Source organism: Erpetoichthys calabaricus, chromosome 13 (assembly GCF_900747795.2).
Source record: "Erpetoichthys calabaricus chromosome 13, fErpCal1.3, whole genome shotgun sequence".
Taxonomy (NCBI): Eukaryota; Metazoa; Chordata; class Cladistia; order Polypteriformes; family Polypteridae; genus Erpetoichthys; species Erpetoichthys calabaricus.
This window is the reverse complement of record NC_041406.2, coordinates 146271532-146286337: the sequence shown is the minus strand read 5'-3', so window position 1 is coordinate 146286337 and position 14806 is coordinate 146271532. Positions and strand designations below refer to the sequence as shown.

The 14806-nt window shown below is 41.5% G+C and overlaps 1 protein-coding gene across 1 annotated transcript in view; it reads right to left on the bottom strand.

Moving 5' to 3' along the window:
* Nucleotides 1-12000, bottom strand: part of si:dkey-122a22.2 (uncharacterized) — a 41791-nt gene extending 29791 nt beyond the window's left edge. Inside the window, exons 1-4 of the mRNA XM_028790916.2 lie at nt 11837-12000; nt 10229-10382; nt 8652-8723; nt 5302-5378 (exon numbers count right to left, since the gene is read on the bottom strand). Of these exons, the coding sequence (XP_028646749.2) occupies nt 5302-5378; nt 8652-8723; nt 10229-10382; nt 11837-11920 (387 nt within the window). The 5' untranslated portion in view covers nt 11921-12000. The remainder of the gene's footprint in view (nt 1-5301; nt 5379-8651; nt 8724-10228; nt 10383-11836) is intronic.
* Between the last annotated feature and the right edge of the window lie 2806 nt (nt 12001-14806).

Genomic DNA, 14806 nt, shown 5'->3' with positions numbered 1-14806 from the left:
ATGTCAGTTTCTTAAAATGGAGAAAACTACAAAGGACATTCTATCAGATTCCATTACCTTTGTGTTTGTTTAATGACTACTAAGGGCAGCAGTTCTAGTAAGCATATTTGTAGTCGCAGCCCAAAACGGGTAAAATGCCTGCATGAATAAGATCAAGGGAAACAACTAATGCGACTTTATCACTTAGAGCTGCTCCATGTAATTACAGGCCGCCGGCTGCCAAAGCAAGTGCAGCCACAGAGCAGAAAATATTAAGGTAGCCGGTAACATTTCTTTAAAGATTTATTACTTGTCAAACAAAACACAACCGGATTTAATGTGTAGACAAAAATTAAAAAAAATATATATCACATGGGTCTGGCACATCACTTTCAAATTTTTGCAAACAGAACAGAGGGACTCAGTTAGACAAATGTTAGAAAGTTTTGTTTCATGCAAAGAACCATAGACAAGAAAAAAGGGACCACAGAGTGGAGTGGACAGCAGGACCTTCAAATCTCAACTCAATGTTTTGAATTTTTGATAATGCTTTCCCTGTATAAGGGATGTGAAACAGTGCTGGGCTAATCCGGAGGGGTTTTTTAATAAACGGTAAACCAAAATATGGATCATTTTCATTATTTACGCAGAGAAAAGTCATTTTTAAATCACTGCTAAGCACCTATCAGGCTGCTGGCAAGCACATAGTTAAGATGTCTCCCTCTTAGCACGTTTAGAAACTGGTAGTGAGCATGCTGATTGCCAACCAACAAAAAAAAAAAAAAGTAATAAATAACTCACAGATATAAAAACTTTAGTTCTAATGCAAAAACACATTATGAACGTGAATAGAATGCTGTAAGAAAACTCACAAACCAACAAGGTCATACCAATGAGGCTGCTTTGCTGCCCATCATCTGTTACACCTGTTCAACTGACCCACTCATTCTCTCTCAGTGCTACCAACTAACACAAGTGCCCACTTGTCACCCGTACTGAAAACCAAACCAAATAAGTACTTCTTCACAACTCAGGGCTTCATTCCTCAAAAATACTGAAGAGCTAGGAAGCCTTCATGTCCTTCCTTCTTAATGCCGGACATGAGATATGCGACCCCAGCACACCTTGTCATTTGCACTGGGATTTCATGTTAAATGTTCCTCTCTACCAGTACACTGCTGATTTGGAGTACAACTCACACCATTCCATGATAAAGCCAAAGCTTCCATTTGACAGTTTTTGTGTTTACTAAATGGACGTGATCATATGAATGCTTCAGTCTTTAAAACGATGACACTCCATTTAACTCTTCTCCTGTCACAAGTGTTGCTGATTAATCTTACTTGCAGATATGATGGCGTCCCTCTGCTTCTTTTTGATTTCACTATATACCAAAATGTCACTAGAAACACAAAAAAAAAATCAAAGAACCTCACTGATGTCATTCGATAGTGCTAACTGGACACAAGTACAGCAACACGGCTGTTCACATGGACAGTATGGTCACCCGATTTTGACAATACAATTGAAGATACAATCTGAAGAACTACTGTCGGGACAGTAACACCAGGATATCTCCTACACATTTTTCTAAATCTACTCTCTCCCAACTGTAACAAAACTGCCAATTAAACTAAAATGCACACTCGTGTACCTGCTGTGCGCCTCTCTGTGACGCTGAAAGAGCAGTTTACAGCAAACTGGTGGGTTCAGTACGGCAGCTGGAATTATGGGAAAGAAAAGAGTAAAGGCAGAGAGAGGGCTGCAGAAAAGCAGAGTCCTAGCATGAACACCTCGCAGCTTTTGAGAATAAATACAGCAGGAGCATTTGACACCACTTTAAACATTTTACAACAAAATAGTATGTTGGTTTTATTTACTAATGCCTGCTATCCTTCTACAGTCAAAAGATTAAACGGAAAATCAACAAACTTGTGTGTGCACACCAGATGCAGCTAGACCTGTTACCCATAACACCCCAGCAAGCAAGCGAGTAACCAAGAACGAGAGAAACGTTGTCATCCATTATAGCACAACACACCCTCTGCCCTTGACCTCCAGCTGTAGCGCTGATGGCTCATGACTTGGAGGAAGTCCTTACCCTTAGTTGTATGGAATTGATGAGGCTCACACGGGCACAACTACAAAACCCAAACCAACAACTTTATAGGAAATTCCACCAAAAGGCAGTTGTGTTAGCCATTTAAAAACTTTATTTATATGTAAAAACTAGCTAGATTACCCAGGAAATTTCCCAGTAGGTTTTTTGTTTGTTATTGGCAGGCAGTGTGACGGTTAAGGCTTTGGACTTCAAACTCTGAGGCTGTGAGTTCAAATACTAGTGCAGACCCCGTGACCACGAGCAATTCACTTCACCTGCCAACTGGAAATGCAAAAGAAGTCTAACTCATTGTATCTCGAATGCTGTAAATCATCTTAGATTAAGGCATCAATAAAAAAAAAATTATTAATAATAATAATAATATTACGTCACTGGCACAGCATACATTTCAACATGCCATTCATTGCCTATTAGGAACCCTACTTTTCTTGGTTTTTGTGGAGGGTCATTGCAAAATACAATTTTTCAGATGCATCTTCTTTTGAATTGAAGCAGGTAATCAGTAGAAATAATGCGAAATCTGACCATATATTATCTTCCCAAATGCACAAGTATACTACAATGGTGTCACTCATGGGGGTCCTGTTAAGTTCAACAGCCCCAGCACCTGCCACCCTCACTGGAGTTTTATAGCACCCTTATTAACCACTGAGCTTCCTCTAACTTTTTCCTTCCATTTCAGACCTCACTGTACATGCCAGACGTGTCATGTCTCCTTTTTCCTGTCCAGGGCACTGTTCCTTCTTCAGTTGTCTGTCCATCCTATTGGTTAGTGCAGTTGTGTGGCCCATCAATTGCTTCTGCCCCAGCCTTTGTTTGCATAAAGCATCCTCCCAGAAAGACTAATAAATATCAACAAATAAAACTGTATGGGTCTGCTAATTTCCTTTTTTCTATAAAATCACAAAATTTCATTCAAATCAAAGCATTTTGTGTTTAAATATGGGAAAGAAGTTTCTTTTTATCCTGCCTTGTGCCCTGTGTTGGCTGGGATTGGCTCCAGCAGACCCCCGTGACCCTGTGTTCGGATTCAGCGGGTTGGATAATGGATGGATGGATGGAAGTTTCTTTTTATTGGGGGTTACCCCTAAATATTAATATATCAAAATGTCCTTTCTCAGTGAATGCCTACTGCCGTAAATGCATCATCCTGCCAAATTTCACCTTTTTAACTAAACAGGAAATAGTGTTTTTGTTGGTAGGTGAGTCAACTTTGTACTACATATGCACATACACACACACGCACACACACACACACATATACTACTGGTGAAAAGTTTTAGAACACTTCAGTTTTTTTCAGGTTTTCATGGAAATACACACATTTTAAGGAGTAGTTTTGGCATAGCCTGGTGTAGGATGAACTCCTGACCTACTAGCAGAGCAGAAGGTATTGCGTACTGCTGCACAATGCTGTGGTATCCCTTATAATTCAGAATACCAGTCACTCTGTAGAAGGCACCCACTCTGCCTCCAGCAAAAGAACCCCAGACCATCACACTTCCTCCTCCATGTCTGACAACTGGTGTCAGACGCTGAGGAACCATCTCTTCACCAACTCGATGACATACAAACATCCTACAAAATGAATCGAAGATTTCAATTTTGGATTTACTGGTCCATAAGACTTTCTTCCCGTCTGCAGTAGTCCACAGACCATGGCCATAGTCAGGGCTCAGGCAAGCTTCAATTTCTTATTTTGTACTTTAAGGAATGGCTTTCTTACTGTCGCTCACCTTGTCAAACCTGCAGCACAAAGCTTCCTTTTCACAGTAGAAGTTGATATTTTGCCTTTTTCAACTTGCACTGTTAAGCTGTGCTTGAAGTTGCTGTGCTGGAAGGCGCCTGTCACACAAGCTGGTGATCCTCAGAAACGTCTTCTGATTGGCTTGTGAGTTTGGCTCTGCCAGATCCCTTCCTATCAGGTTTCTTCCAGCTTCCAATTGCCTTTGGATTGTGTAGGACACCACTGGACTCACTGACACTTAGATTTGTTTTGCAGTTTCTCTAAATGAAAGGCCTACACTTCTAAGGGTAATAATGCTCTGTCCCATTTCACTTAATTGCAGTTTTCTTGCCATTATCACTGGAATATTGCCCAAGCAGTAGTTCAGAGGGAGTACTAACACGGTCTGTTCCAAGTCTACTTTAAGGCAGACAGAGGATTTTTAAGTCTTCAACAGAAGTGTGGACACCTGTGCAAATTGTTTGCTTCAACATGCAAGGCAATGTTCATTTATTTTAACTGCTGCAAAACATCTGTATGCTGAAGAAGGATCATTTGTAATATTTTGATATATCCTTTATTTGCAGTTTTTCCTTACTTAAACTTTAAATTTAAACATCTGGCAGTTTACTGTGCACCTTTTCACCATTTAAGGTCATTCATTGCATATCCACTGATATATATGTTATATATATAATACAAATATAATATACATGTACATATCTATATACACACACACACACACACACACATATATACACACAAGAGAGAGAGTTTTTCTTCAAATTCTCAAGATATGAATATAAAGAAATGCCCTTCTCATAAATACTGACTATGCAGAATAACTACATGGCAGAGACAGAGCATTGGCGTAAATCTTTTGCATCTTCATTCCCAAAATTGTAAAGTCCATAAGCAGAAGTGGAGTCAGAAATCAGGAGTAAAGCCAGTATGAGGAGGAGTGAGAAACTTCACACTGAGGAGACAACGGACTACCACATTTCAAATGGAGTCAAAAGGATCTTTGAAGAATAGCTGATAGTCCATTCATGTGTGATACAATTAGGTGAGCAAAATCCACTGGAAAAAGGAAAAATAATAGGAACACAGCAAAGGAAAGTTAAGAAATTCAAAACTATGACAAATGTATGAATACTTAGAAATTTCTAAAGAATGTAAAGAGAGGGAGAACCATTTCTGCAAGTTCAAGAAGAATGACTGCTCCTCACATAAAGTCACTTACTGTATTAATCACCATAAGTATAATCAGCTGATTGGAAGGGTGTGTTTTGATTAGCCGTGCTCATCCTAAGTTTAATAAACCTTAACAATTCAGCCTTTCAAACAGAGTGAAGATTTAAAATATCTCCCACATCCTTTATGTACAAGTTCTGTTAAACTTCTCTGTCCAGAATTGAGAAATACAAACACCAAGAGCTCCCAACAAGAGTCCCTAAATAAATATCCAACACACCTTGGTCAGATGTGAGAGATCTTCCTGTATCTGAAACCAGACATCTGACGACATTCCAGTTGGCGCATCCAAGAGCACTGCAGGAGACATAATGCAGACAAGATTTTCACATCTATGGCTGGGCACATATTCACCCCCTGAAGCAAGTTTATAATCCTAGCACACACACACTTCTTCAGTGTTATTTTTTCTTTTATTTCCAAACCGATCTGTGATCACCATAACATAACCACTAAAGACTGCAACAACATGAGGTATACGAATACCAAAAATGTGTAATCCAGAGTGACTGACCTCAGCAAAGACTGATTATTATGACGGATTGTGACCGATTATGATTACTGTTCAAAAGACAATACAAACAGGAAAGTTTGCATTTCTCTGTCACATACTTCTGCTCAGTGAAGTCCGTCCTCACTGGCTGCATCACATCCTCATACGGCACCAGCTTGGCACAAAATTGTAAAGCACTGCAGAGGATGGGGTGGTGAAAGTGGCACTCGATATGACCAAATCTCAGCTGCCTTCCGTTCTGTGCTGTCACAGAAAGGCAAACAGGAACTTGAATTTGTTTCTTACTTACTTTGGCTTCCATGGGCATTTTAATGTCAGCACTCCCTAGTCTTCACAAAACATTACAAGCCACCCATGGGTTATAATGCATGCATTACAATGGAGCATAAAGCAAAATAAAATTTTAAGCTACTTAAACAATGAATGCTTTACTTTCTCTAAACAGATCAACCATTTTCTGAGTTACTAAAGAGTCATGAGGGCACACGATGGTGAAATTAACCCTTTCAGCCCTGAGATCCTATTACTTGTACATATATATGCAGCCGTTTTTGTAAAGCACAGGTATGTTTGCAGCCGTTAGAACCGGGCATGCCACTATTAGCGCAAACTGGAGAGACTGGCATACACTCCACGAAACACGGAAGTGAAAATGGACTGTGCGCACCACATTCAATTTTATTTCCTCAAGAAGACTGAAGTATTTGGCAGCTATTATATAATAACAGTGATCATTTTTTTATTTTTGAGCTTCCTAGATACACCAAAGTTAGAATGTCTCACAAAATAATTTTACCCATAAAAACAGAAAATCCTGGGCTGAAAGAGTTAATGAATAAGTCCAGTCCTCATAATCATTAGTCTAAGGCAAGTGCTTCCCAAACTCGGTCCTGGGGATCCCCCGTGGCTGCAGGTTTTTGTTCCAACCGGATTGCTAATCAGTGACAACACCTGATAGCACTCATTTAAGTAGCTGGGATTTTTTTTTTTTCCTCTTATTCTACATTCAGAAAAGCACAGCAGCGTGATTTTTACATTTATAAGACATTTAGAAATATTTCTGCTTTTTCTATAGATATAAATGCTTAACTCTCTTTTGTTGATTTCATTCTATTTTGCCCCTTTGCTGTATCTTATTAACGACAATTAAAAACGAGCAGAGCAGACACCCAGGCAAACAACACAGAATAATCAAAGGCTGCAAGTACTTTAGCATCAGACCCACTAATTAGTAAATAATGGATTAATTAAACAATTACAACACTTTGAAAAGTAGAATGAAAATCAAGATGAAAATTTCGTTAAAAAAGAAAAAAAACACATTATTCCTATATAACTGCTTGGTACATTTTAATATATTTTGTTTTGTTTTTTTTACCAAACTTAGTTTTCTAATTTCTATATTGTTCCCAAAACACAGAACTTGGAAAATAGCATGAAACTTAATTAGCCCAGGAGTCCAATTAAAAACAGAAGCTGGTTGGAACAAAAACCTGCAGCCACAGGAGGTCCCTAGGACCGCGTTTGGGAAACACTGGACTCTAAGGCAATGTTAGGAAGCCCACGACAAATTTTAAACAAGTCACAAAATGTCTGTGATGCGGTGTAATATTTAAGTGCGTTGTATTTCTTCTTAACCTGGACATGCCACCACAAATCTTTCCAACAGTTCAATCTACCATGAAGTGAATTCTCTACCTCGCCGTATCTCAGCTGCCGCCATGTCATTTAAGTCTTTTACATTAACCAGCAAGCTACCACACTGCACTTACAGTACACAGATATTCTGTTCTATTACATTTACACATTGTTCAAATCTTGCTTATAATTGTAATGCTTATTTGGATATAGATTTTCTTATGTTGTATCACCTTAGTTTAACCCTTTCTAAATCTCTTTTTAAAATTTCTTTTAATTTAAACTTTCTTTTTAAATCTAATTTCATTTGATTTAATCTATTTGTTAACTTTAATGCACAGTCTCATGGCTGATCAGGGTACATTTCACTACATGTTGTACTTGTATAACTGTGTATGGAACAAATAAAGAATCTCGAAACTGAAATGCTTCTTGACCGTATTATGCAAAGGAACCTAACTGATTCAAGACCACCGTTTTGTTAGATTAGTCAGTCTTGTCACAATTCACTGAGCGGTGCATGTGGCAGGATCCATCAGGCTTAATGTAATAAAGGACGTCCAGCTTGGATTCATTTACTAATAGAGATTCTTGACTATTTTTACTTAAAGATTATTTTCCCAAACAGTGTCTACGGCTAACTGTAGTTAATAGTTCTGTAATACAGTAGTTTGGAAAGAAGTCTCCCTGATGGAGGGAGTTACAATCTTTGAAGAAGTTAAAATTGCTGGCTGAAATGGTGCTGACCAAGATGGAAAGCAGTTCATTATATGGCTTTGACAATTATTATAGCGTCAGAGAGATACTGAATTATTCTAATTCTGCAGATAAGAATTCACAAGATTTCCTTGCTTGCATTTTTAATTTTTGACTGACCTGGTACGACTTCAAGCAGCGGGAGAAGCGAGTTGGTGTGGCAGAGGTTTGCTCACACTGCTGATATGACGACGCTGAGAATCTCCCGTGGTGTTTCATTTACTTGCAATGGGGAACTGTTTTGCTAACAGGAGCGAATATCAAATGAATAAAAGACAAAAACATACAAAATATAGAGTGCCAGCTGAAATGACCTCTTTCTAGGTAAGTGAGACATTGTAAGTTCTTTGGTAACTGAGGTCAAACAGAATGTTAAATGACAGACATCTCTGAAAAGTTACTAATTCTTTTGAAATGTGAGCTTTTCAAATTTGAAACATTTGCACTGAGTGCTCTATTCAAGATAATCTCAATGAAAACTGAACTTCCCAGGCAATTTTTTTAAAGAATAATTGTGGCAGCCCGGTTATTTCACGTGGGCAGTGAGAAAGACAGACATGATGACAAGTGCAGGTACTCCAGTGTGTGAGTGCTCCAAGAAAGGCCTTCAGAGCAGAAATCCAATGTTAATTGTAAAGCCACAAACCCAAATATTTACTTACCTACAGGCTGACCTGCACCTTTGCAATTGATATACAGTTTCTGGCCTAATCCAATGTCAATCAAATGTCCTCCTAAAGACAAAATAATTAAAATGTTTTGGAAAATATAACAAATGAACACCAACCTTTAAAGATTTGACAACATCAAATACGTAACTTATAAATAACTAAAAAAAAAAATCAATTCTGCAATTATTAAGTGCAAATATAAGGGCACCCTTAGTCCGCTATGGATTACACATCATATACGCTGTGCCTCAAATACCAAGAACCTAAACATTTGTGGTAGCAGACGTGGACTGTGTCAAGACTGAAGAAAGTCTATAAATGGAGGAAATTCAAAACTACCACCAATTCCTCCCAAATGACAGCACAGACAGCCCAGAGGTACCTGCTTGAATTGTGAACTAATCAGTTTGAAATCTGAAAGAAAGAAACAGACAACAGACAGTCCAGCCATCCATCCATTCTGAAAACCCGCTGCTTTCACTAGAGGGCGACAGTGAGTTGCTGTGCACCCTGACAGGTCAAGCAGGAGCCAGTCTAGAAGAGAATGCCAGTCTATCACAGACCACCAACAGTCCAGTCACTGACGCTTTAGACCAGTGTTTCCCAAACTCGGTCCTGGACCCCCTGTGGCTGCAGGTTTTTGTTCCATCCAGATTCCTAATCAGTGACAACACCTGACAGCACTCATCTCATTTCAGTAGCTGGGATTTTTTTTCTTTTATTCTACCTTCAGAAAAGCACAGCAGCGTGATTTTTACATTTATAAGACATTTAGAAATATTTCTGCTTTTGCTATAGATTTAAATGCTTAACTCTCTTTTGCCCTCTGTGCAGTTTTTCCCCTTTGTTGTATCTTATTAATGACAATTAAAAATGAGCAGAGCAGACACGCAGGCAAACAACACAGAATAATCAAAGGCTGCTAGTACTTTGGCATCAGACCCACTAATTAGTAAATACTGGATTAATTAAACAATTAGAACACCTTGAAAAGTAGAATGAAAATCAAGATGAAAATATTGTTAAAAAGAAAAAAATACATTATTCCTATAGAACTGCTTGGTACATTTTAATATATATATTATTTTTTTTACCAAAGTTAGTTTTCTGATTTCTATATTACAACAACAACATTTATTTATATAGCACATTTTCATACAAAAAGTTATATTATTCCCAAAACACAGAACTTGGGAAATAAAACATCACTTAATTAGCTCAGCAGTCCAATTAAAAACAGAAGCTGGTTGGAACAAAAACCTGCAGCCATAGTGGGCCCCCAGGACCGAGGGTGGGGAACACTGGTTTAGAGTGACGAAGGAATCCTAACCTGCACTGCATTAATGAGTGGGAAGAAACCCCAAGAAAACTCAACACGTAAAGCCCAGAGACTGGGAATCAAACAAAAGTTCAGGGTGCTGACTAGCAGGAGAGATAGGACTCTTGACACTGTGCTCCTCCATGTTCACACCATCAACCACTGCAGTGAGCTGAGCCAAGTCTTTAACGTGCTCAGTGATGAGAACAGACACATCTACACATGAACCAATATCTCCTCCTATCCTTACCCTCAGGCTGCAGAAGAAGACCTTCCCTCTGAAGTGAGGCATAATTTAGGAAAGGGGGTATGAAGATCAGGAGCAGAACAAACTTCCCCACAGATAACACATGGGAATACCAGCTCTTCTGGGTGTCCGCAGCTGCATCTGAGGAGTCCGGTTTCTGTTCAATACAAACAAAAGAAAGAAAAATCAATGATTGGACTTTTCATTCCATTATCCGAGCCCGCTTGCTCCAATTTAAGAACCTCCTTAAGTAAGCCTAATAAAGTGCATCCCACAAAAAGACTTTCTCCGAGATACTTTACACACATGGCTAGTGACACCCCAAAAGCCTCTGAACAACGGCAGCTTGCAGGAATGAAAGGCAAACTGGGAAGAGTCAAGACGGGGCCGCCTGGCTGAGCAAACGTGAAGAATTTTATAAAATTACAGAACCCTCAGTGGTGAGCAGGATGAAAGCCGGCCTTGTTAAGTTTGGATATTTTCAAAACACTTACAGTTGTTCACATGACTGAACAAGCCTACCGTCTTCATCCTGAGGTGTGTGTGTGTGTGTGCGTTGTTTAATTTTTGTTAATTATACAGATTTTCAAATCACAAGCTCGTTAGATTTTCCTCTTTCTGTTTGTGATTTTTTTCTCATTTTCCAAACTTTAGACAGAGTAATAAGCGTAGACAGTTGTCATCTGGCCATACTTTTAAGACTACTTTTGCTCCTTTTTCTGAGCACAACGATCAAACTCTTCACTTTTCAATGGATGCTCCTTCTAAGCGCCTTCTCTTAGTCCTTCAATCCAAATGTGAAAAGCACCAGCAAAGTCTGCCAGGGTCGTGGCATCATTACAGCTGGCGCGGTTGACACTCTGCCTGCCCCTACAAACTCTGGCATCGGGGGCAAGAAATTACAGGCCACATAATACTAATAATAATACTAATAATAATAATAATTCAGTGTGGCTGCCTCGAGTCTCGCACTTGTTGTAGAAGTTTACAGAGTTAGCAGCACAGGACTGCAGGGATCCTTTTACTTCAATGAAGCATTAAAACCCTTCAAGACACAACCAGGCGGAGATTCAGAATACTTTATTATTTATAAGGATGTGTGCTATTTGGAGTAACAGTAAGATTAACGGAAATTCTGTGCTCGAGCCGTGCACTTGTGGGGCTCCTCTCGTCATAAAACAAGCACAGCCACCACCACCATGAGGATAAAAAAGAAAGTCAAACTCTCGCCCCCTTCAAACATTTTCGGTGCTCTCCACAGACCAAATCCAAACCGTTTTTCAGGGATGGACACTACACATATAACTGCTTTACATATCATTATTACTTTAAAAAGCAATCACTTGGTAGTCTGTTCCTCTTCTAATCCTCTAAAAGTGCTGCACAGTAGGACGGCCAACAGAAGTCCGCTAAGACACACAAAACGTCCACAGCTACGTTGTCTCTGCTCTGGGCTCACAAAATGAAGACCGTCGTTAAAGTTTCAGTACCCGGGAAAGAGGCGGTATGGCTGGCCGGGGGCGGACCGCTCGTCGTCACTCGTCACATCTAAGCAGAGGACGGCGGCTCTCCTCGCCCGCGTATTCTCATTCGGCCCGACACCTGGCTTACCTGCTGGGCACGCCGGTGCCAGTCCCCCGCCTTGTTCCCTGCTCTGTCCCCCACCTTGTCCTCCTTCGGTTTCCTCCGCTGCATCTTCGTACTCGCAGGTCTTTTGCGCGCGCATTGAACACGCGTGCGAAGACGGAAGCGCGCGCCTCGGCTTTCTACGGGGGCTCAGAAAGTCCAAACTTGTCGTTCGGTTTCATTGAAACGCCTTTCCTCTTCAGGGCACCTGTCGGTGAATCGCGTTACGGTGGACTACTCCTCGAGGTTTTAGGGGTAGGTAGTAGGGCGGGCATCGCCGTATCAAGTGAACTGCCCTCAGATTTGGATTTTTGACCACTTTGGTTCACTTTAGTTGCGTCCTAAACAAAGTCAGTCGCACGTCTTCGGCGGTCGGATAAGCGCACTGCGCACCAATTCACACCAAAAGCGGCTCGGCAGAAAGGCTCGTCCGTCACACCCAATGCCAATCGGTACAACCGAAAAAAAACACAAAAAGCGGTAAGGAACGACGTGTCCGCAACATCCACGTACTTGTGTTACAACACAATACAAGCGCTTGTACTGCTCCGTAATATACAATTAAGTGCATTAACGTGTGTAATATTTATGAGGAAGACAAATAAACGTAAAGTAAAATGAAGAGGAAATGGGAGGAAGCGAAACCAAAGACGAGGGGTCGAATTACGTAATCAGACAGACCTCCACCTTAGCACCCCTAGGTGCTCGTGTGTGTGTGTGTGCGCCCATTTCATTGTCTTCATCATCCGGGCATGTGCTCAGGTGGGCATGGGCAGAGTTCCCCCACCATGCCAGGTCATTATGTTTCTTACTGAAATGATTCCTCTGATTTTTATTAATGTAAATATTTTACAAATCAATGAAGACGAGGCCCATCGATGCAGTGGTAGCCCTGCTGCCTTCATTGTCTGCGCATGGGGGTCCGCGTGGGTTTGCTCCACTTACCTCCCACTGTCTAAAGACATGCAGGTTAGGTGATAAATCACGGTGAGGTGTCACTGTCATCATGGGGTGACCAGACAGGGAGGTACCCCGTCCAGCCCAGCCTGTGCCCAGGATAAGTGGGCTTAGAAAATGGATGGGTCTTTGAGTTGTGTAGTCCGTCCTGCGCTAAGCAGCTGTTTTGTTATTTTCATTGTTACTTGTTGTCCTTGTACTGTTACTGTTATGCTTTGTAATTACTGAGCTGCCATTTCTGGGCACAGCCATTTTGTGAAGATGTTGTAGCAGTTGTGTCGCAGGAAGAACTCCATTTCCCAGCAGCCCTAAAGGATATATACCCTCATTAGACGACTGGAGTGAGAGCAGGGGCTGCTGGGGATGAAGAAGGCCAGCGGGAAAATTGAAAAGGGGGCCCGGCAGAGCAACGAGAGAGCTGTGTGACCTGTCCAACGTGTCTGCTATAAATGTAATGAATTAATATTATTATTATTATTATTATTCTGAAATGTCCATTGTGCCCAGTCCCGTTAGGATGAATGGACTGTCTCTCTCGCGCCTGCCTGTCGTGTGTCTCGTGGTGGATTAGTCGTTGTGCATGTCAAACAGCAAACCTCACCCGTCACCGCTCAGTCTACCGCTAGGACTGTTTGATTTATTTATTACTGAAGTTGTTCCCATTTCTTCCGCTTTGGGCCACATGGGACTGCATAAGGACCTTGTCGTGAGTGTCGTGTTAAAATGGTGTCACCGTAGGGGAAAGGGGACGTTTATCTGATTGTTGTTGTTTGTGTTGGGTTTTTCAGCTAACATTTTATTTATTCATTTGTTGGTTTGGTGTCTCTGCCTGTGAGTGTGTGCAGTTGGGGCCAAGAGGCTGGGATGCGTTCCTGGAATCCCCACTGAAAAAAATAAATAAATGACCGTCCTATCGACAGTGTGAATCTTAGTGGCACCGGACCGCTACAATGCGACACTCCATTGCTTTTCTGGAAGTTGCTTTGCATGACATCACAAATGTGAGCCCAACTTCTAACAGACGTTTGCTAGGCCTGCAGCCTTCCCTAAAGGTCCAAGTGTTCAGTAAGCCTGCTGCCCTCCACTCGTCCTGACTCATGTTTTACTGTCCTGTGTCACCTTAGAAGTGAAAGTGTCTGAAAGGGCCACCAGCGAGCACGCAGGCGAGGGCCTTCACCATGGCGGGCAGCTCCTCATGACGCGGCCAGAGGCTGCGCTCACCTTGGTTCATTTGTAAGGCAGTTGAGCAGGACTGGCCCAGCATTGGGTGACCTTCCATACTTCCACTTACGTCAGCCGTTCACACAGTTGTGGATTCAGCCGACCAACACCATTGTAGAGTGTCAGCAGTGGGATTATTAGGGTGCCATCTAAGAGGCACTGAAACGAAGCCCTTAGGATTTTGTGATGCTAAGGACAAACCCATTATGTCTATAGGCAGGGCCATTCACCCCGCTCGACTTGGCATGGGCCCGAAGCCTGTGCCAGAGTGATAACAATAAATTTGTGCCAGCGCCTTCCAAAAGAGAGCTGTCGTGAAGAGATTTGTGGAGGTGAAGCGTCACCCCGCATCCCAAGAAAAGCTCTTAACAGCTTGACTCCTTTTCACAAGATTGACTGCTGTGTTACAAACACGAGACGAGACGCGAGCTGACTGAAGGAGGACGGCCCGGCGAGTCGCCATAGACAGGAGAATGAAGTGAAAGACGTGCGACTTGACGAAGGGGATTCAAAATCTGAAACAGCCGGCCACACCTGTGTCCATCGCAATTCACGATGGAAGTCACGTCACACGCAGGCTGCAGAAGAGTTGGAGTCTGTGAGGGTCGAGCTTCTCTGTATTTAACGCTCCATTCTGGACCGCGGGCTCCGGCCTTCCCCCTTTGCATGTCGGTGTCACAACTGGGTCACTTGGTTTGTAGTGTCACTTTCCTCCTGCTCCCTTGTTTAATTCTTTTGTAACTTTTTGTAAGTTTTCTCCAGTCCCATTCCCATTGC